The sequence below is a fragment of the Pantherophis guttatus genome, chromosome 11 (genome assembly GCF_059756535.1).
Source record: "Pantherophis guttatus breed Tessera chromosome 11, ASM5975653v1, whole genome shotgun sequence".
Taxonomy (NCBI): domain Eukaryota; kingdom Metazoa; phylum Chordata; class Lepidosauria; order Squamata; family Colubridae; genus Pantherophis; species Pantherophis guttatus.
The window spans coordinates 25,793,411-25,814,734 of NC_142073.1; the positions used below are offsets into that span (position 1 = coordinate 25,793,411).

Here is a 21,324-nt window from a genome sequence, read left to right on the forward strand (position 1 = left end):
CTTTGTGTGCCCCCTTTGCTCTGAAGCCCTCTTGGAGTTACAGGGCTCCCTGCTTTAATAAATAGCCCCAATTCCCCAGGTTTGCACAACATGCTGGCCCATAACTGCCTCCCCCCAGGATGGGCCTCCATCTACAGGTGGTCTGAAGCAGGCCACGGGGTCTCCTTCCCAAGTGGGACTTCATCACAGCCGGTCAGAGTTGAAGGGCAGGAAGGGGTGGCAGAGATCATCCAGGCCACCACAAGGAGGGCTCTGAAGCCCTCTTGGAGTTACAGGGCTTTCTGCTTTAATAAACTGGCAGGAATAACCAACATTCCAGAAGATAGGCTCAGGGTCCAGATGGATCTTGACAGACTTGAACACTGGGCCCTAGCTAACAAAATGAAATTCAATGTAGAGGCAAGTAGTCTTACCCTTAGGCAAGAAAAACCAAAGGGACACACACAGACTGGGTGGAACCAACCTTAAGAGCAGGAACTGGGAGGGATGCAGGAGTCTTAGTGGACAACTAGCTAATGAGCCAGCAGCAGCCAAAAAAGCCAATGCGATCCTAAGCTGCACTCAGAGGGATGCAGTCAAGATCAAGTGAAATACTAATACCAGTCTAAAGCCCTAGGAAGGCCACCCCTAGAGTCCTGCATCCAGTTTGGGGACCACATTATAAAAAAAAATGTTGGGGCTCTGGAAAAAGTGCAGAGAAGAGCAACCAGGATGATGAGGGGACTGGAGGCTAAAACATACGATGAACGGTTGCAGGAACTGGGCCTGGCTGGTCTAGGGAAGAGAAGGACCAGGGGAGACAGGAGAGCATCTTCCAATATTTGAGGGGCTGCCCCAGAGAGGAGGAAGGGGCTCAAACTGTTTTTGCAAAGCACCCGAAGGCCAGACAAGGAATCATGGATGGAAGCTGATCCAGGAGAGATTCAACCTGGAAACGGAGGAATTTTCTGACAGAGGGAACCATCAACCCATGGAACAGAAGCTGCCTTCATCCCTGGAGGCTTTCCAGAAGAGGCTGGACGGCCATTTTCCAGAAACGGCGTAGGGTCTCCTGCTTGAGGACTAGATGACCTCCGAGGTCCCTTCCAGCTCTTCTTCAGCTGTTAATCAATTGCCCACGGCTGCCTCCAATCCGGAGGCCTGCGGGGGGGGGGGCTGAGGCAGGCCGCGGGGCCTCCCTTTCCCAGCGGGGCTTCATCTCAGCCGCTCGGAGCTGGAGGGCGGGAAGGGGCCGCGGAGGTCATCCAGGCCACCCCACGGGGGCGGGCGGGGCGGCAGGAGAGGCGGGGGAGGGGGCGGCTTCCTTTTCCCGGCGTCCCGCGCGCGCCGGAGCCCCCAGGCGGGGGTCGCGGCTGAGAGCCGGCCGGCCGGGAGGGCTGCGGGTGCGCGTGCTCGGGGAGGCGGGGAGGCGCTTGGGCGGCCCCGGGGCGGGTCCCGGACTTCGCCCCGATCTGGGAGGTCCGGCCGCGCCGCCCGGGGGTCTTGAGCCGGATCCGCACTCGGGGCCCCCCCGGAGGCTTCCCGCCGCCCCCGCCTCCTCTCCCCCGGGGCTGCGCGCGGTGAGGGCCGGGCGGGGCGGGGCGGGCGGGGCCGGGGGCTGGGAGGGCTGCCGTGGCCCGAAAGACCCCGCGCCGCCTGCCCGGCGATGCCCCTGCCGAGCCGCCGGTTGCGGGCCTGTCCCGAGAGCGGCGCAGACGGGCCTCTTTCCGGCCTCCGCGCAGGGCAGGAGCCCCCCCGGGCGATGCTCGGCTCAGGCCTGGGGCGGGGGCTGGGGGTGGGGGGCTTGGCTGGGCCTGCAGCGCCCGGGAAGGGCACCCCAGGGCGGTGGGCTCCGTCCGCCCTCCTGAAGGCCGCCTCTTGCCCTGCTGCTTGCAGGCTTCCCTGCCTGCCTGAAGGCCGGCAGCTGATTTGGGGGGCAGTGGGGGGGGGGAGCGGGCAGGGGGTCTGGGGCCTAAGAAGCTGGGGGGGGGGCGGAGGGGAGGCTGATGGCGCCCGGCTTTTCTCCCCAGAAGTGCTGCTGCTGCTGCTGCCCTGCGGGACCCCGGCCTCCTTCGTCCCAAGGGATGTGTGACTTCGCTCCCGGGATAAGCCGGACTCTGCCGCCAGGAGAAGATGACTCAGAGCCACGTGGGCATCAACAGGGACTATGGCGACTGGGAATGGAGCGCCGACGCGGGCGAGCGGGCCAGGCTGCTGCAGAGCCCCAGCACGGAGGAGCCCCGGCCTGCCACCACCTCCATGCTGGGCGCCGTCTTCATTGTCGTGAACGCCGCGCTTGGCGCAGGCCTGCTCAACTTCCCGGCAGCCTTCCAGATGGCCGGCGGAGTGGCAGCTGGAATCGCCATGCAGACGGTGAAGGGTCCTGCTTGGTGCTGCTGGCCCAGAGCAAGCGTTACGGGCTGGGCTGGGCTCTTTGGGAGAGGCTTCTCTTCCTTGGGGTCGACGGGTGCACCTCAAAAGAGACTTGCCCTTGGGGTGGCCCAGCAACCATTGGCCGCTCGGGTTGCCCTCCAGTGGCCAAACCTGGGGACCAGAGCAAACCTCATCTGGGACCTGCCAAGAGCCAGTGCTGGCCCAGGGCCTTCTGCTGCCTTCCCTTGCTGGGCAGGGCTTATTGCCAGCCTGAGTGTTCCTGAAGAGCAAGAGAAGGATGGCTCTGTAAGCCAGGCATAAGCACCAGAAGGGCAAGTGCTGACTCCCTCCATGAATGCTCTTTGGGGTCCCAAAGGGCCTGGCCTGAGAGCCTGCAGGCAGCACCCACTCGTAGGCCAGAGAGCTTGTCCTGTGGTGTGTGGGTTGGCTACCCCCTTGTGCAATAGCAATAACACTTAAGAGTTATATACCACTTCCCGGTGCTTTACAGCCCTCTCTAAGCGGATTACAGAGTCAGCAACTTTTCCCCAACAATCTGGGTTCTCATTTTACCCACCTCCGGAAGGATGGAAGCCTGAGTCAGCCTTGAGCCTGGTGAGATTCAAACTGCCAGCAGTCAGCAAAAAGTAGCCTGACGTACTGCATTCTAACCACTGTGCCACTACGGCTCTGTGTGTGTGTGTGTGTGTGTGTCTTGCAAGCGCTGTTCTGCCTGGGTGCCCCTCCCTCCCAGCTAACGCTGCCCTTCTCTGCCTCCCTTGCAGGGGCTGCTGCTCTTCATTATTGGTGGACTGGTCATCCTGGCCTACTGCTCCCAGGCCAGTAACGAACGCACCTACCAGGAAGTGGTGTGGGCTGTTTGTGGCCGAGTCCTGGGCGTGCTGTGTGAGGTGGCCATCGTGGTCTATACCTTTGGCACCTGCATTGCCTTCCTCATTATCATTGGGGATCAGCAGGACAAGAGTGAGTGTGGCAGTGGGCGCCATGGGGTGCTTTCCCTAGACTTCTCCCAGATCCTGTCTTGGGCGACGTCTTTTTTGGGGGCTGCTCACTTTGAACTCCAGGCATAATCAAGCAGGCCGACCCCTATTTTTCACCCGCCAACTCTGAGGCCGGTGACCTCCTCCTCAGCACCTCTCTCGTCTTCCAAAATTAGAATTCATCCACGGTTTCTCTAAGGGAGCGTTGCCATCCTGCAGTCCCTTGGTGTATGCTAATAAGGACACATTTCATGGATTGGGCCCTTGGATGCCAACTGTCCCTTTCTGTGTCTCCGGAAGTAATTCCAGTGCTGATAAAGAGCTGCGCTGGAGAAGGGAGGAGCTGCTGGTTCACGGATCGCAAATGCACGATCAGCCTCACGGCCATTCTCTTCATCCTTCCACTGTCCATCCCCAAAGAAATTGGCTTCCAGAAATATGCCAGGTACCTGCCAGTTGGGGGAGCGAGTGGGGCTGCTGCTGGTGTCCATATCCCCCAAGGGGCCAGCCCACACAGATGTTGTGTGGGTTGACTGGTGGGCTTTTTTGCCTGCCCCTTTGCAGCCCCTTGGACCTTGTCAGGTCCAAGAATTCTGGTTTTCTATCTGCCTGCTGCTGCTGCTGAGGTGCTTGCCTTTGGCTTGGAGGCTGCCTGTCTTCACCCCTTTCTCTCCACCCCCACCCACAAACTTGCTTTCAGTTCTGTTTTATAGGACAAACACCAGTTTGGGGGGTGTGTGGCTCTTTTAACCCTTAACTTTCGCAGCAGCAAAAGTCTGGATTCCAGGAAGGAAAATCCTGTGTGTTCCCCCTGAATGCTTTCCACGGATTTGTTCTCCATTCCTTCCACCAACTGGGTTTTTAGAGCACCCTTCCCTCTATTAAAATCATGTTCAACTTATAGGTTAAGCCAGTTTGGTCTAGTGGTTAAGGCACTGGGCTAGAAAGGGGGAGACTGTGGGTTCTAGTCCCGCCTTAGTCGTGAAAACTAGCTGGTTTTTCTCTTAGTCCAACCCTCCTCACAGGAGTTGTTGTTGGGGTTGTTGGACAAGGAGGAGGAGGAAGATGTGTTGGGTATGTCCATCGAGTTAATTGTAAAAGTAATAAAGGCGGGATACAAGGAAGTAAATAAACCTAAAGATGAGACAAGTTGCATAAAGAAGTAGTAATATTTTTAAATATATTTTATTAAATGTTAATAAATAAAATCAGGTATTAACATAAATCCAAGACATTAAAAGAAAGAAACAAAAAAGAAAAATAGGAAATACAAAAGCGACTTACTGCAATAGGCCTTGACAGGTCCTGTCATAAACATTTCCCATCTGTCTAAAGTATAGCAGAGTATAATCTGTTGCCACTGAAATAAAACTACAAGATCTGTCCAAATTTGATAATCATGATTCCTGTCTCTGATGTCTCATTAATTTTAACTTTGTAATTTTTTTGTAATGTAGCAGTTAAAGATACCTAGTTCAGTGTTGGCGAACCTTTTCAGCACTGGGTGCCAAAAGGGGAGCGCGCACAAGTGCTCGCAGGGGAGCACCGGAAACCAGAAGAGCAGTTCCCTGGCACCCATGCGCATGCCAGGAGGCTTACTTTCCAGTTTCCGGCATGTGCCCCGGTCACCTGGTTTCTGGTGCGCATGTGTGCATAGACCGGCTGGCCAGCATGCATGTGCGCACTGGAACCTGGAAGAGCAACATGACGGCTGGCATTCCAAGAGAGATGGCTCTGTGTGCCGCTTCTGGCACGCGTGCCATAGGTTCGCCATCACGGACCTAGTTAATTCACAACTCTGTTATGTTAGTTTGAATTTTCCAATGTTGGGCAATTATTTTGGCTGATGAATCAAGAATGCTTTCTTTATTTTTAAGCTTATGGTTTCATCCTGTAAATACATTCAGTATAGCTGGCTCTCGGGAGCATGCAATTTTTGGATTAGTAGTAGCACTTCTCTCTCCAAAGATTTTACACCCAAAGAATATAATTTTATCGCATGACCATCACAAATGAAAGACTGACCCTTTTGCTTTGACAACCTCTTGAACGTTTGGAAGAATAATTTATGCCAATCTAACAGGAATTGGGTGCCAACGACGTATAATCTTCTTTCACTGAAGCTGAAGTCAATCAACCCAATTTTCGAAACCTTTACCAATTGATCTCCTGCGTGGGATTACTAAGATCCATATCCTAAGCTTTCTTTAAATCATTATTTCAATCAATAGGATCTCCCGTTTCTGATTGTAATATGCATTTTTGAAAATGGTGGTATTGAAATAAATGTTTCTTGTTGATCACCACTTCCCTAAATTTTGCTCTCTTTCAGCTGCTTGAGTGTGATCGGGACCTGGTATGTCACAATTGTCGTCATTATAAAGTATTTTTGGCCTGATCAAGGGATCTCCCCAGAGGAAATCACAGCCAGGTACGTGAACACTGGCTGTGCCCAGAGAGGCAGAGACTGCTGAGGGCTGGCATAAAAATAAAGGCATGACTTCCCCACTCCCCCATTTTCTGCCATCTCAGTCTTCGTATTGCACAACAAAAGCAGAAGAAAAATCTGGCCGTCTTTTACATGACGGTGTCAATTATTGTGCATTGTTGGGGTTGGCCAGATAACCCCCTCCCCCGCTCGGTTAGCAGCAGTAACTCGCTCTCCTCTTCCTCAAGCAGCAGCTGCTATTCTGCCTGGAAAGGGGGCCTCCCATGGCCCGGGCCTGGGCAGATCCTTTCATCCCTGTAAGAGCAGAGGAGAACCACAGTTTTTGGGGGGGGCAGGCGGGGGGGGGGCTTGGCTGGGACATCTTCTGCACTCCCTTCTGATGAGGTGCTTGTGAGGGGAAGGATCCAGCCGTAGCTAATGCAGCTCCTCTTCCTCCCCGCAGCCCTTCTTCCTGGGTGTCTGTCTTCAATGCCATGCCCACCATTTGCTTTGGTTTCCAGGTAATGTTCAAGCAGCTCTGCTGTCTGCCCGGTGCTTTGCCAAGAGAGACTTTGCTGAGGGAGCAGTTGGTGCCCCCACAGGGCAGAAACATTTTCCATCCTTGAGAGCTGTAGATGGGGTAGCTTAGGCCCTTTCAATTACTGAGCTGCCCTCTCCTCTCCCCCCCCCCCAAAGCTCTTGCGGGTGGTTTGAAGGAATCCCTGTCTTCATAAGGGTCTGCTACTCAGGGTCTTGAGGCACCTTGTAGCTCTGATGTGTCTTTCCTGTGTATCAAACAGAGGCTGTCTGAAATGGGTTCCGGGTTGGTCGGGCGCATAGATAACTCGAGTGGCTTTTCAGTTGTCCTCCAAATTGGATTGGATTTTTTTCGTTCCCAAGATTGCAAATTAGTGGTGTGACGTGCCGAGTATAACAGCTGAACAAGTGTCTTTTGCAGCTACAGCACCACTTTTAAAGCTTTTTGGATCAGTGGTTTTCCAAAGGGCCAGAAGTGAGTGATGGGAGAGTCAAAAGGGCCATTTTGTGTCAGAGAAGGTTCCCAGCTGAGCACGGCGAGGAAATGGCAAGGAGGAAATGGCCATTCTTATGGAGAGACTTCTGCCTGGGAGGGATGTTTTATGGCTTACGGAGGAAGAGGGGTTCTTCTTGGGTTGTGGCTCCCATGTGAGCTGAGCAGTGATGAAAACCAATCTGGTTGCGTCTGAAATGAAAGGGCAGCTGGAGATCCTGAGGGGGTGCAGGGTGGCCTGCAGGCCTCTGCCCTTCTGTGGGTTTTCTCTGGGAAGGAAGGATTCAGAGTGGCAGCCTGGGGAAAAAGGCAAAGGCCACCTGTGGCAGAGAAGAGCTGCTCTCCTGACAAAAAGGGCTTGTAAAGTGGCCATGTGCAGGATCTCCAGTACAGTCTGCCCATCCTCAGGGTGAGTATGAGGATGCTCATGCTCACCCTGCTCATGAGAGGGTGGACTTTGGATGCGGGTGTTTAAGTCTCCCCACAAGCCTCTCCCCCCCCCCCCCAAGACCTTTGGTTGGCTTACATCTCGAACAACAGTCTCCCATTGTACAGCTGTCCTGGGGAGGCAGTCCAGGTACCTCTCCGTACAGTGTCCAGCCCTGTAAAGGAAGCCAGGTGGGTCAGGTGGTCATAGACATAGAAAGCATGCGGCCAAATTAGCTGTGCCAGTCTCGGAGCAATTCAGATGATCGCCACCTTGCTGGGCATTGTGGAGCAAGTAAAATGGTGCTGGGGCAGGTTCCTGCCTGGGAGGCAACGCAAGACGGATCAGGCACTTGAAGGGAAGGGGAGCCTTCAAGGGTTGCCCCCACCTTGAGATTCCTTCTTCCAGGTTGCTTCTGCACCTGGAAGGGGATGGAAAGCAGCTGCTCCGTACCAGGATCTAAACTCTAGAGATCTGCAGCTGGGGGAAACCCTCTGCCATATCAGACATGATCATGGCACTTCTCTGGGCACACATCCCACCAGCCCAGCCCATATCAGGAAGCAGCAGAGCCTTCCCTTGAGAAGCCCCCTCTGGCTTTGGTGCCTGCGTTCCCCTGTGAAGCTCAAAGGGGGGGGGAGGTTCCGGGGACAACAGGATTCTCGGGGGATACTCCCTGTTACGCTTCCCGAGTGTGTCTGCCTGAACTTGCCTAAAAGTCAGGGAGGAGCTCCTAGGTCAGCTTTGGGCTTCTAGGGTTTCACTTGGCAGATTTGGAGGAAGAACAGCCCAAGCGACAGCATTGGGTTTCCCACTGAGAAAGTTCTCCAGCGACTGGAAAAGGCTGCAATGAAATTTGGAGGAGATTCATATTTGATATTGGCAAGGAATAGCTGCCAGGCTAAGTTAAAAAGGGTGATGGCAGTTAAAATTATTCTCGGCTACTGGAATGAAATGTAGCTAGTAACTACCCCATCATTTGGTTAAGGAGGATGTTTTTCCCAGGAATCTTGGATTCCTAGTTGTGAATTTAGGTTTTTCCAAAGCAGAACCGAAATGGATGTCCATCTGCATTGGACATCTTCAGTTACCATAATGCCTGCCTAAATGGATGAAGGACTTGGGGACCTGGTGCAGCAGACTTCAGAGTTCTGGTTGGGGATGGGGGCCTGGCCCCTGTTGCCCCAAAGCAGCTTTGCTGCCCCCCCCCAATTCAGGACAGCCACTGAGCCTTTCCCTCCCCTTTTGTAGTGCCACGTCAGCAGCGTGCCCATCTTCAACAGCATGAAGTGCCCACAGGTAAGGTCCTGGGGAGTCGTCGTGACAGCAGCCATGGTCATCGCCCTCTTTGTCTACATGGGCACAGGTAGGGAGCGGATCCTCAAGCCCAGCTGCTCGCTCTGTCCAGTTGCTTCTGCTTTGGCCGAAGCCCTGGCAGAAGCTGTGACTGGTGTTGCCACAGCCTTCCTCTGTCTCTGCTAGGGGTCTGTGGCTTCCTGACCTTCGGTGAGAGTGTGCAGCAGGACGTGCTGCTCTCCTACCCCTCGGATGACATCCCAGTTGCCTTCGCGCGGGCCTTCATCATTCTCTCTGTCCTGACTTCTTACCCAATCTTACACTTCTGTGGCAGGTGAGCAGGCCAGCCGGCTGGCTGGGGGATGTGGGAATGGGCGTCTGCTGACCCTTCCGAGGTCTTCCTCCTAGAGCTGTCCTGGAAGGTCTCTGGTTGCGCTACAAAGGGGAAAGCATGGACGAAGACGTGACTCGGGAGAGACGCCGACGCCTCTTGCAAACCTTCTGCTGGTTCCTTCTCACCCTCCTCCTGGCCTTGTTCATTCCGGACATTGGCAGAGTCATCTCGGTCATCGGGGGGCTGGCCGCCTGCTTCATCTTTGTCTTTCCAGGTAAGGAAAAGGTTTCCTGGCTGGTGGGAGGAAGGCAGGTCATCTTTGGGTTCTCCACTGCAGGACGGCAGTCTTCTCCGTGCCAGGGCTTGGATGGCCTGCTGGTCCAGGCTGCAGCCCGTTCAACTCAACCCTGGCTTTGGGGACAGAATTGGCGAGAAAGGCAGCCATGGCTGCCCCTGAAGAGGCACCTCAGGTTCCCTGGAGCAGAAGAGGCCGGGAGGGGGAGGAAGAGCCTGGCAGAGGACAGGCAGGGGGTTTTCTGCCACTCTGGGGACGGGATTGGCTTCCCCATCTGGCCCTCTGATGGCTGCATGGCAGCCGGCCAGTCCTGCCCTGCCCTGCCCTGCCCAGGGCTGACTCCTGAAGGAAGTGGACGCCTGCCTGGCTAAGAGGCTCACCCTGTGTAGCAGGAGGTCATGGAGCACAAATGGAAAAGGGCTTCCTCTCAACTCATTCTCACGGGGATCCAGTGGACTCCATCTCTGTGGCCACTGGGAGACCGTTGATAGGCTGCCAAATTCTGCTGCTCTGTTTTTTCCCTTGCCAGGCCTCTGTCTCATCCACACCAAGCTTTCTGAAGTTCAGGGGGCTGGAGGAGTAAGGTAAGAGGCTTGGCCTTGACCCATCATCCCCTCCCTGCTCTTCTCCTCGCTGGCCTGACTGTGTTTTTGTCTCCTCACCTCAGCTGGTGGATGGTGGTCGGCTATGGGATATTCATGGTTGTCCTTGGCACTTTCATCTTTGGACAGACAACGGCTAATGCCATCTCCATGGATCTCAGGAAGTGATCCACCTGCTCTACTTCATTGGATCTTGGCAGTCCCCCGTGGACTTTTAAGTAGCCAAATTGGAACCCCCGTTTGGGGGATACCTCGGCATTGACAAGACACGAGCCTCCTTTTGTTTTTCTGGTCAGCTCACTTCTCTGGTTTCCAGTTGTCGTTGGGAGGGAGGCTGTTGGCTTTCACCTGTTGCCCTCCCCACCCCCAAAAACACCCAGAGTTCCCCTGGACTTCAGCAGCTGAGGAGGACGCCTCTTCGTTTAGCCCAGGAGCTCAGCTTTTCTGTTTGGACCAAGGATGGAATAAAGTGAATGTATTTGATTGTAATTGTTGTGACATCAAAGGGTTGCAAGTCAGCATGTGAAAAGCGCACCAAGCAATTTTAGTGGGGAAAAGGATCCTCCTTCACATTAAGCTGCTTTTGCTTTTTGTATCTGAAACTGAATCTTGCAAAACAAAGGGGGAAAAAAGAGAGAGAGAGAGAAACCTTGACTAGAAATGCACACTTTTTCTATCCAGAGACTTGGAATTTATTTGGATTCACATATTTGTAACCTTTTTTTTTTCTCCTCTGACCCAGTTTCTATCAAGACTGTTGCTGCTTTGGGCAAAGTATTGTATGTGGCTGGTGGGGTGGGGGGAGGGGCAGGGTATTCTGCTCTCCCCATTTGCTTCTGCAGCTGAAGCCTCTGAGCAGGAACCGAACCCATTTGCTCAGGGGCATCAGTTGGTGACAGATCCCACAGGCCTGGCTTTTCGCGAGAAATAGTTTGTTCTGGCAGGAGAAAAAGGGAATTTGCGGTATCGTGGCTGGTACAACCCGGCCCAGATTTTATTGAACTCCCTTTTCTGGCCTGCCTGTTGCTAACCCGGGGCTTTGCCCAAATTACGTTTCTGGGATTTTGCAGCTTGAGTGGGCGTGGCACAACTTTATGGGGAGTGGAAACAAGGGGCCTTTCCCAAGTCCAGCACCTTGTGCTGCCCCGCTCACTCACATCATAACTGTGGTTTAGTGAGTTTATTAATATTCCCCAGCAATTCCCTTCACCAAAACCCAGAACTGTCCCAATTAAGCCGAGCCAGGAGCAGACCGAGGTTAGTCCACAGAACAATGGCCAGAGTCCATAAAGCACTTGAAAGCTTCTCAAACATAACTCCACCAGGCCATTCTAAATCCACACACGAGAGAGCGCTCACGAGGGAAGAAAAGTCCAGAGTTTCCAAGGCACAATTCAACTCCAAACACGGTGTCAGTCCAGAGTGAGGCAGGAATCGAGCAGAAAACACATAGAAAACAAAGACATTCCCAGCAACGCCTCCGTCTGTCTGATGAGATAAATAGCCTCTTCTGATGTAGCCCATCAAGGGGAGAGGAGTACAGGTAGTCCTTGACTTGTCACCACAATTGAGGCCAAAATTTCTGTTAAGTGAGACATTTAAGTGAATTTTGCCCCATTTTAAGACATTACTTTTGTAACTTGGAATGGTCACTAAATGAACAAGTCGAGGACTACCTGTAGTCTGGCTGACTTTCTCTGCTCCTGCCTTTTCTCTGTCCATCGCGTTCTTGGACCTCGGCAGATGATGCTGTCAATATGGCTCTGCACTACATCCTACCACAACTTGAATCTCCAATGACTTATGCAAGGGTCCTTTTTGTAGACTTCAGCTTGGCGTCTAGCCAAACTAAATCAGTTAACTGTGCCTGACCACACTTGTAAGTGGCTCATAAACTTTGTAACAGACAGGAAACAGCAGGTGAAGCTAGGCAGACTCACATCAGATACCTGTACAATTGGCATAGCCCTTCCCCAGGGCTGTGTGCTCTCTATACCAATGACTGCATCTCAAAGGATCCCTCTGTTAAAATACTGAAGTTTGGAGATGATACAGCAGTGATTGGTCTCATTCAAGACAACGACGAATTTGCAAATGGGAGGTTGAACAACTAGCCTTGTGCAGCTGGAACAGTTTTGAACTGAACACACTTAACACTACAAATGAGAGTAGATTTTAGGAGAAGCCCTCCTATACTACCACCACTCACAATACTACACAACACAGTAGCAACAGTAGACACCTTCAAGTTTCTAGGTTCTATAATGTCTCAAGACTTAAAATGGATACCTAACATCAAATATATCATCTAAAAAGCACAAGAATGAATGTTCTTTCTACACCAACTCAGAAAGCTCAAACTGCCCAAGGAGCTGTGGATACAGTTCTACAAAGGAATTTTTGAGTCTGTCATCTGCACCTCTATAACTGTCTAGTTTGGTTCTGCAACCCAACAAGACAGACACAATTTCAGAGGATAATTAGAACTGCAGAAAAAACTGGCTACCAACCTGCCTTCCATGGAGGACCTGTATACTGCACGAGTCAAAAAGAGGGCTGTGAAAATATCTACAGACCCTTCACATCCTGGACATAAATGGTTTCAACTCCTACCCTCAAAACGACGCTATAGAGCACTGCACGCCAGAACAACTAGACACAAGAAAAGTTTTTCCCCGAACGCCATCACTCTGCTAAACAAATAATTCCCTCAACACCGTCAAACTATCTAGAAAGGCAGTATTACCATCATTATTCTCACCTTCCCTATTCCCTATCTCCTTATCTTCTTATGATGATAACTTAGCTAATTGTATCTTACAATTTACATTGTTTACTTAGTATCCTAGTATGATTTATGTTGATTGCTTATTTAGTATCCATGACTATCACTAAGTGTTGTATTTAATGTTTCATGGGGGTAGGAGGGGCTTTCCTTGCTCATGGCACTGATGTCACAATGGTCCTTTCCATAGCTTCCATTTTGTGATTTGTGGCAGGGGATTCCTGCACTGGGCAGGAGGGTGGACTAGATGATCACGAAGCTCCTTTCACAGCTTACATTGTATGATTTCAATGCCTCTTGGGGGAATCGGGATTGGGCTTGGCCATCCTCAGCCAAGGCCAGCACTAGTGGGACCCCCTCAGTCCCCTTTGTAGGACCCCTGTAGAACCCCTGCAAGGGGGAATACCCCAAGGTGGTTGATGCTTCTGGGTGCCCTGCAGAACTGAGTTGAGTGAGCCAAACTCCATTAACCATCATGGAAGTGAGTGGTCTCCTTAAACTGGATTGGACTAGGAATCCTCTTTCCTGGGCTGTGTGGACTCATCAACTGACAGCTGATGTTAAGGGCAGCCAGGCTTTTTTCAGCATTTCTCTAGTGGGTTCAGAAGCTGGCTGCATCTGGCACTGCTCACTGGTGGTCTTGAATCTTTTATGGGGGTGCAAAGGAGTTGGGCTTCAGAGGGATCCAGTTTGAAAGTGGCTCCTTTCTCCTTCCAAAAGACCCTCTAAGGAGCAGGGGTCTCATCCTTGGGTCGGCCATGAATCCCCTGAAAATATTGACTGAGATTTTAAAACAAGTTTACCCCATTTCACACATTCTGGGAGGTGGGAACATTCCCCTTTGTCAATGTGGGAAGCAGGTCATCATGCTAAACCAACATTTGGATTACCGGTATATATTTTGACATGGCACATTAGGCCATCATAGCAGTTCTCTTTCATTAACCTGGTTGAGCATGTTTATGAACTCAGCTAGTTTTACCACCAATCAGCTAGCTATGTGCTCGCCAATGCAGTCTGTTTGCAAACAGGATTTTAAAAATTTATAGGATCTTCTTTTGAATTTTGGGTTAATCCAGCATGGCAACATTCAAGACAACAGCTAAATCTCATTTGTGATCCTGGCTTGTGAAGGAAGGAGCATCTCAGGTTTTGCTAGGTTGTCAAATTTGAAAGACTTGAATTTGAAAGCAATTATTTTTTTCAATGAGATGAAAGAGAAGGGATAGGGAAAAAATGCATGAGAAAATTATGGCCTGGTCTCATCCTACTGTCGGTAGGATGATGAATATGCCAAAAGAAATTTTCCTGTACCTCTGCCAGAACTTAAAATGAATCCACATACTCTTTGTTCTTTATATTTTTTTTTCACATGAGCGAGTTTATTTTTGCTTCCCTTGTCATATCATGGATCATTTTCTTTTCTTTTTTTTTTTAAATACTTTATTGAGTTTTCTAAAACAAAAAAAAGAAAATATACAATCTATCTCTCCTTTCGGAGGTGCAGAGTTTATACAATATAGTGAAACAAAAGTTAAAAAAAGACTTCATCCTTAACTATACATTATTTTATACAATACAACTATAATACATGTGCCAAGTCAAATTCTATAGTCATGTTTTCGTCTTATTGTTCAACCAGTGATACCAAATACCCCATACGTCATAATATTTTGAGTTGTCCTCCTTTTTTAACTCACTTGTCAGTTTCGCCATTTCTGCGCACTCTAGGATCTTATTTATTAGAGTTTCTTCTGAGGGCATAAGTTTGTTTTTCCAGCATTTTGCGAAAGCTAATCTAGCCGCAGTTATAATCTGGATTATCAGTTGGGTTTTGTTGTTATTAAAGCCTTCTTCGGTTATGCCTAGGAGAAAAAGCTCTGGGGCTAGGTCTACCTCCTGTCCCATTATTTCACAGAGCCAGTGTCGGATTTTGGACCAGAACTTTTTAGTCTCAGGGCAGGTCCACCATAGGTGGTAGAAGGTGCCGACCGTTTTTCCACATTTCCAACATGTGGGAGAGAGATTTGGAAACATCTTGGCTAGCCTCGCTGGGGCTAGATACCACCTGTGTAACAATTTGTAATGATTTTCCCTAAACGTTGTCGATTTAGTTATTTTGTAGTTTCTATTCCAAGCTATCTCCCAATCATTAAAATTTAGTCTATGTCCTAGATTTTTTTCCCAGATGTTCAGTTGATTTCTTGCTATGGACTCTGCCCTATCTTCATCTAATAGAAAGTTATAGATTTTCGATAACATTTTCTTATCTGTTCCCCAAATAATTTTGTCAAAGTTCCCAAATTTCGCTGCTATACCAAATTTGTCTCTGTCTTTTTGGAATCTTGAATTGATCTGAAAATAGTTCCACCAATCCAAGTTTAGGCCCTGATCTCTCAATAAATCCAATGATTTAAGTTTCCCTTCTTCATCGAGGATATCCTTGTATGTACCCCATTTGTACTCATCTCTCCTGTTTGGTGCCGCCAACGCTTCCATGATGGAAAGCCAGTTGGGTACTTTCGTATAGATCTTCTGTCTAATTTCGACCCACGTGTGAATAAGGGTCTCCCTAATTTTATGTTTATGGAAATAGGATTTTTTCTTGTTCTTTATATCCCAAAGGTGGGAGTGCCATCCTTCTATAAGGTCATGTCCTTCCAAGGTCAGGGTTCTCCTATCTTGTAACTTGATCCACTCCTTAATCCAGATTATTTTTGCCGCCTTTTGATATAGTTCCCAGTCAGGGAGCCCAAAACCTCCCAAATTCCTTTTCCCTTGGAGTATCTTAAAAGAAATCCGCGATTTCTTGCCCTCCCACAGAAAATTCCTGATATGTTTGTTCAGGTCCAAAAAGAATTTTTTATCTAATGATATCGGAATATTTTGGAATAGGAACAAAATTTTTGGTAGGATATTCATTTTAATCGCTGCAATTTTACCAATCAGAGACAATTTGAGCTTTTTCCATCTTTCAAGATCTTGGTGTGTTTTCTGCAGAAGGGGGATATAGTTATCATCTTTTAATGAGGAGAATCTTGCAGTGATCCATATTCCCAAGTATTTTATTTTCCTAACTATCTGGAGGCCTAATAAATCTTCCAATTCTTCCTTTTGAAGGTCTGTCATGTTTTTCACTAATAGTTTAGTTTTATCCTTATTGAGTTTAAGGCCCGCCACCTCTCCATATTCCTGTATTTCCTGCATTAATTTTCCACCGGATTCTAATGGGTCTTCCATTATGAGGGCAACATCGTCAGCAAAAGCTTGGGTTTTGAATAATTCGTTCCTAATCTTTAATCCTTTGATATCATTGTTAGCTCTTATTTTTCTAAGTAGCACCTCTAGCGCCAAAATATATAATAAGGGAGACAGGGGGCATCCCTGCCTCACTCCTTTTTGAATCTGGAACAATTGGGTTCTGTCTCCATTCACTAGTATATTTGCTCTCTGGTTTTTATAGATATTCTCAATCATCTTCCTAAAGTTAGTGCCGAATCCCATTAGGTCAATTTGATTTATCAGAAACGTCCAATTCAAGTTGTCGAATGCCTTTTGGGCATCGACAAACATTAAGGCCAGCTGTTTTTCAGGATGTTGTTCGTAATATTCAAAAGTGTTTAAAACTATTCTCAGATTATCTCTGATCTGTCTCCCTGGGAGAAAGCCATTTTGATCTTTGTGTATCCACCGATTTAAAATGTTTTTGAACCTTTCCGCAATTATATTCATGAACAGTTTATAATCTGCGTTCAACAATGAGATAGGTCTGTAGTTGGATATCTGTTTCGGGTCGGCACCCTCTTTCAAAATAAGCGTCAAATACGCTTCCCTCCACGAATCTGGAATTGTGATACCCGCCAGAGCCTCATTCAGTATTTCTAGTAACTCTAATTTTAGGGCGTCATCAAATTTTTGGTATAATTCCCCGGGAAGACCATCTGGGCCTGGAGTTTTATTCTTCTTTATTTTAGAAAGGGCCATTTTTAATTCCTCTATAGTGATCTTTTCATTTAACCTTTCCTTTTCTTCTTCCGGGATTAACGGTAGATTAGCGTCCAACAGGTACTGTTCTACCTTGCTTGACGCAATTCCTTCACTTTTATATAAGCCTTCATAAAACTTTCTTATACTCTCCAATTTATCTTCTTCCTTCGTCAGCAAATTACCCTCGGAGTCTTCTAATACTAATATTTGATTTTTTTCCTTCTCTTTTTTTAGTTTATATGCCAGCCATCTCCCTGACTTGTTAGCGTTCTCAAAACAATAATGCTTGGTTCTTTTTATTTTTTGCGCCATTTCCTCTTGGTCCAGTAAATTCAATCTATGTCTCGTCATCGACCACTGTTGTTTGATCGCCTCATCTCCCGGGCATTGCTGGAGTTTATCTTCAGCTTGCGATAACTTATTAGTGAGTTCTTCTCTAGCCTTTCTTTTTTCCTTGTTTTTGAAGGCGGCATATGAGATGGCAACCCCTCTCACATATGCCTTCATAGTGTCCCACACAATTTCTTTGGCTGTCTCTCGGTTTCCATTTTCTATGAAGAAGCGTTTGACTTCTTCATTCAACTTCAGTATAAACTCTTCTTCATATAGCAGCTTAGTCCTTAGGCTCCATCTCTGTTGTATTTTCTTTGTATCGTGGTGCCAGCTAATTTCAAGGAACTTATGGTCTGCCCAAGCATTTATGCACATGTTGACCTTTTTAATTTCTAGGCCCAATTTTCTGGTAACCCAGACCATATCTATTCTAGACCAAGAGTTTTGTGGCATTGAATAGAAAGTAAATTGTCTGTCATGGGGGTGTAGGATACGCCACATATCGACTAGGTTTATCTCGTCCACTAATTCAAAAAAGGACTTTGGTAAGGGAGATCTTTTATTCTTTTTAGTTATATCACATTTGTAATCGTATTTTGGATCTATTATTCCATTAAAGTCCCCTAACATACATATTTCGTAATTTGCCCAGTTTGCCAGCTGTTCATGTAATTTCCGGTAAAATTTCCCTTGTTTTTTATTCGGGGCATAAACCCCAACCAATAACACCTTAGAATTACCTCTCGTTATTTCTACTATAAGTATTCTCCCTTTTTCATCTTTATATTTACATTCTGCCTCTATTCCTTTCTTAACATAGATAGCCACCCCCCTTTTTCTTTTCTCAGCTAATGAAAAGAATACTTTACCAAATTTAGTATAATTTAAATAGTTGGCTGCTTCTTTTTTTATGTGGACCTCTTGGATACAAATTATGTCGGGATTTTGTTTCGCCAATTTCGACAATACTATCCTCCTTTTTTTGTAATCATTTAAACCGTTCACATTTAACGATAAGATCTTAGTATCGTTCATTCCTGTAACTGTTCTCTAGTCTCTGGTTCTTATTTACCTTTTAAAGTTACTGCTCTCACTGGTCTAATTTTTTTCCCCCTTTCTTCTGTGTCTTCCTTTTTCTTCTCCTCTTCTATATCTTCTGTTGTGATTTGTTCTTGAGATGTCTCTTCTTCCGTATTTACTATTTCATTTTCCTCCTTACTAATTTGTTCCTCTTCACCTCCCCTTAATTGCTCTAGGAAGTCTTGGGCATCGCTTACACAATCGATTTTGATTTTCCTCCCTTGCCAGGAAATAAGCATTCCTTCTGGCAAAAGCCACCTAAATATTATACTTCTCCTGTTTAGTTGGTTTGTCAAAAATCTATAGTTTTTCCTCCTCTCCCTCACTCTCCTTGGAATTTGTTTTAAGATGTTCACTTCTTTTCCCCCAAAGATAATTTTTTCCTCCCTGGCAATATTATACAAAATGTCTCTCACTTTTTTCCTAGCGAACCGAACATGGACTTCTCTAGGGAGCCTATTCCTTCTCACGTAATTTGTTTGGACTCTATAGATTTTGTCGATCTCTCGAATTATTTCTTGCTTATCCTGTTGGAGAGTCACTGCAATCAACTCAGCCATCTTATCTCCTAAGTCCTCTTCTTTGTCTTCCACTATGTTTTGGAATCGCAAGTAAAATGAGGCCTTGTCCATCTCGAGTTGAATTAGGGCATCTTCCGTTTCTTTATTCTGCGCCAACAGGGTTTGATCAACCATGTCCAGCTTCTTCTCATTTTTTTCTATTCTTTGTTCTGCTTTTTGAATTCTGTTCTCGTTACTAGCAATCGAAATTTGAATCTCATTCATTTTAGCATCAAGTCCATGTATATCCAATTTCAATTCAGAATGGCTATTCAAAAGTTTTTCTTGCATCGCAAGCATGGTTTCTTGTATTGTTAACAGAGACGATTGTACTGTCTGCAGTGTTGGAGTTGCTGGGGGTTTGTCTGTTTTCTGTAGACCTTCTACTAATTTCTGGGTGGCTGGAGATGACATTGCTAACGTGGGGATGGATGGCACTTTTTTATTGGTTTTTGCGATTGTTGATGTCAAACTTGCCATTTCTTTCAAAAGTGCTTTTTGATCTCTAATTATATTTTCTATCTTTCTCCAAATAATCATCCAATGGCGCTTGCCACCTTTTACTCCGGGGCACTATCTTAAGTCCCAAACTCCTTAATTAGTTCCCACTAATCTCTTAGTATGATTCAGGTAGAACTTGATTTAAAGATTACTATGATACGATAATTCTACGTTGCAGCTAACCGCAATATGTAAAAGTAGGGTTCTTATAAGGCTAAGAGCAGTCTTAATATAATTTGTTAATGTAAATGAATTAATAAGTTAATAAGTTGAGCAGTTAATAAATTACGTTAATAGATTGATTAATAAAATTTATCAATTCTATCAATAATTCTTATATATCTAAGTTTAGCCCTTAATATAGAATACAATATTATTATAAAGTGAATATCAAAGAAATAACTATTACCAATAGGAATAAATATTTAAGATTAAATAGATAAAATAGATAAAATAAATATACTTAGATAAATATATATAAAATATCAATATTATATCAAATCAATTCAATAAATACAAGTCTATATCCTAATATAAAGTTTTATCCAATAACTATTAAATAAGGTCAATACTTAATTAATTAATCAATTTTATGGGTTCAATATTTCTTAACACAACGGAAATCTACTTGATAGATAGTCTACTTGATAGTATAGTGTAGATTTTTTATTTTTTTATTTTTTATTTATTTATTTATTTTTGGTAATTTTAAAAGTACTTATCAGGGACAGAATCAAAGTTCTGGATATTAAAGTCCCAGATACTCGAAAGAGCAGGAAGGGAAATGAATAAAAGTATATCTATGATGTAAAACGGTGATCGCCCAGCTTTAAATCTTCGCCTCTCAGCTCGGCTAGGTTCCAACGCTTCTCAGTGGTAAACACTCACGACTAGAGCGTCTCCTTGCCAGTCCTCCGCTGTTTCAGTCTTCCACTTCAATGGACGCACTTCCTGTTTCTCCAACACTCTCTAGAGCTCTCAAAGGCAGGTCGCAAATTTCTCCTTCTTCTTTTTCACTTTAATCGCCAAACAAAACCCAACCGCCCCAATAGACTCTCCCTTTGCTTTTCCTTTCTCACCGCACCATCTGGAGTTCTTTAAAAAGACAATCTGCTCCCTCTGTGACTCTCGTCAGCTCGTCGGGTTGTCGGGTCTCTGTAGTTATAATCCGCTTTACCCTCTCCGTCGCCGCCTCACATCGGATCAAAGCGCTCCTCTCCCGACAGCACCGACCTCCTCTTTCGGCGCTAAATCACTCCAGGGTATGGGAATAAGGTTTTAGAGCTAACACCGCACCTCCGATCTCCTTCTTAACTCCCTGTCACTTGCCGGCTATTGCAGCTTCGGGCCGGCCATTAGCGGCCAGCTCACCACGTTGGATTGACAGAGCCGCCGGGTCCAGCGAGAAGTGGTTGCGCCCCACTTTCCCGCTCGCCTGGCTTCCCCTCTTGTCCACAGGGCTCTCCAGGTCCTGCGCCCCCCAAGGGATCCCCAAAACGTGATGAAAAGAGGTGAAGAGGAGCAGCGAGCGCTCACTCCACACCCTGTCGCTGCAAGTCACCAACCGGAAGTCCATGGATCATTTTCAAGCTGTCTTAGTTTGTGCGCAAACAAATTTCTTGACACCCCCTGCTGTAGAGATTCTATCTACACAGAAGCTTCTAGGATGAGAAGTGAAACGTCTTCAAAGAAAAAAACAAGGAAGTCCAGTTGCCTCCTGAAAAAGCACCTTTGGGACAAAATAATGGCAGTGTCTTTTTTCCTTTTCCTTTTAACATCTTACATCATGTTTATCCTTGATAAATTCTGGATCTATTTCTTGTAGGACTGATGGTTCTGCCTCTATGCCCTAACAAGGGCCCTTTGTTGCCAAAGCCAAACTCATTTCATAGTACGCTGATTCATTTTTATCCTTGAGCTCCAAGGTAAGTCTGTCCATTTCTGCACAATTGAGGATTTTGATTAGCACTTCTTCTTCCGAGGGAATTTCTTTGCTCTTCCATTTCTGGGCAAAAGCTATTCTTGCTGCTACTAATATGTGTAATATTAGGTAGGTTGTGTTCTTGTTATATTTGCCATCTATAATACCTAATAGCATCCCTGGGCTACAGAGCTCCAGCCTGGAAGAAGCCACAATGCATCTGGGATCATACGGATTAAAGGAAACTTTTTATTCATCTGCACTGTGGAAAATCTGTTTGAGACTGACTGAATGTGACTGATGATTCTTATTTGATTGCTTTGAATACCATTAGCCTCAAATATTACTTATGAAAAGTATATAATTGTTACAAATTACACTCATTTCTGGAC

At 47.0% G+C, this 21,324-nt stretch overlaps 1 protein-coding gene across 4 annotated transcripts; it reads left to right on the top strand.

Annotated features, from left to right (window-relative positions):
* Nucleotides 1–606: 606 nt before the first annotated feature.
* Nucleotides 607–10,254, top strand: SLC38A7 (solute carrier family 38 member 7). Of its 4 annotated transcripts, none has more exons than XM_087877164.1 (11): nt 607–1,041; nt 2,010–2,352; nt 3,138–3,336; nt 3,654–3,798; nt 5,686–5,784; nt 6,245–6,302; nt 8,490–8,604; nt 8,721–8,868; nt 8,943–9,142; nt 9,693–9,747; nt 9,831–10,254. In XM_087877164.1, exons 2-11 carry the CDS (start codon nt 2,113–2,115, stop codon nt 9,931–9,933), a joined length of 1,362 nt encoding a protein of 453 aa, XP_087733290.1. In that variant the 5' UTR covers nt 607–1,041; nt 2,010–2,112; the 3' UTR covers nt 9,934–10,254. The 4 variants fall into 4 exon arrangements, with proteins under 4 accessions (XP_087733290.1, XP_087733289.1, XP_087733288.1 ...); XM_087877163.1 differs by lacking the exon at nt 607–1,041 and adding an exon at nt 1,158–1,239; XM_087877162.1 differs by lacking the exon at nt 607–1,041 and adding an exon at nt 1,236–1,382.
* The last annotated feature ends 11,070 nt before the right edge of the window (nt 10,255–21,324 follow it).

Bases quoted from the DNA above. Each gene is read 5' to 3' on its own strand.
- SLC38A7 (XM_087877164.1), top strand. From the start codon at position 2,113: ATGACTCAGAGCCACGTGGGCATCAACAGGGACTATGGCGACTGGGAA. The intron at 5,785-6,244 runs GTACGTGAACAC...TCCTCCCCGCAG, and splicing joins CCAGAGGAAATCACAGCCAG to CCCTTCTTCCTGGGTGTCTG. The intron at 9,143-9,692 runs GTAAGGAAAAGG...TTCCCTTGCCAG, and splicing joins CTTCATCTTTGTCTTTCCAG to GCCTCTGTCTCATCCACACC.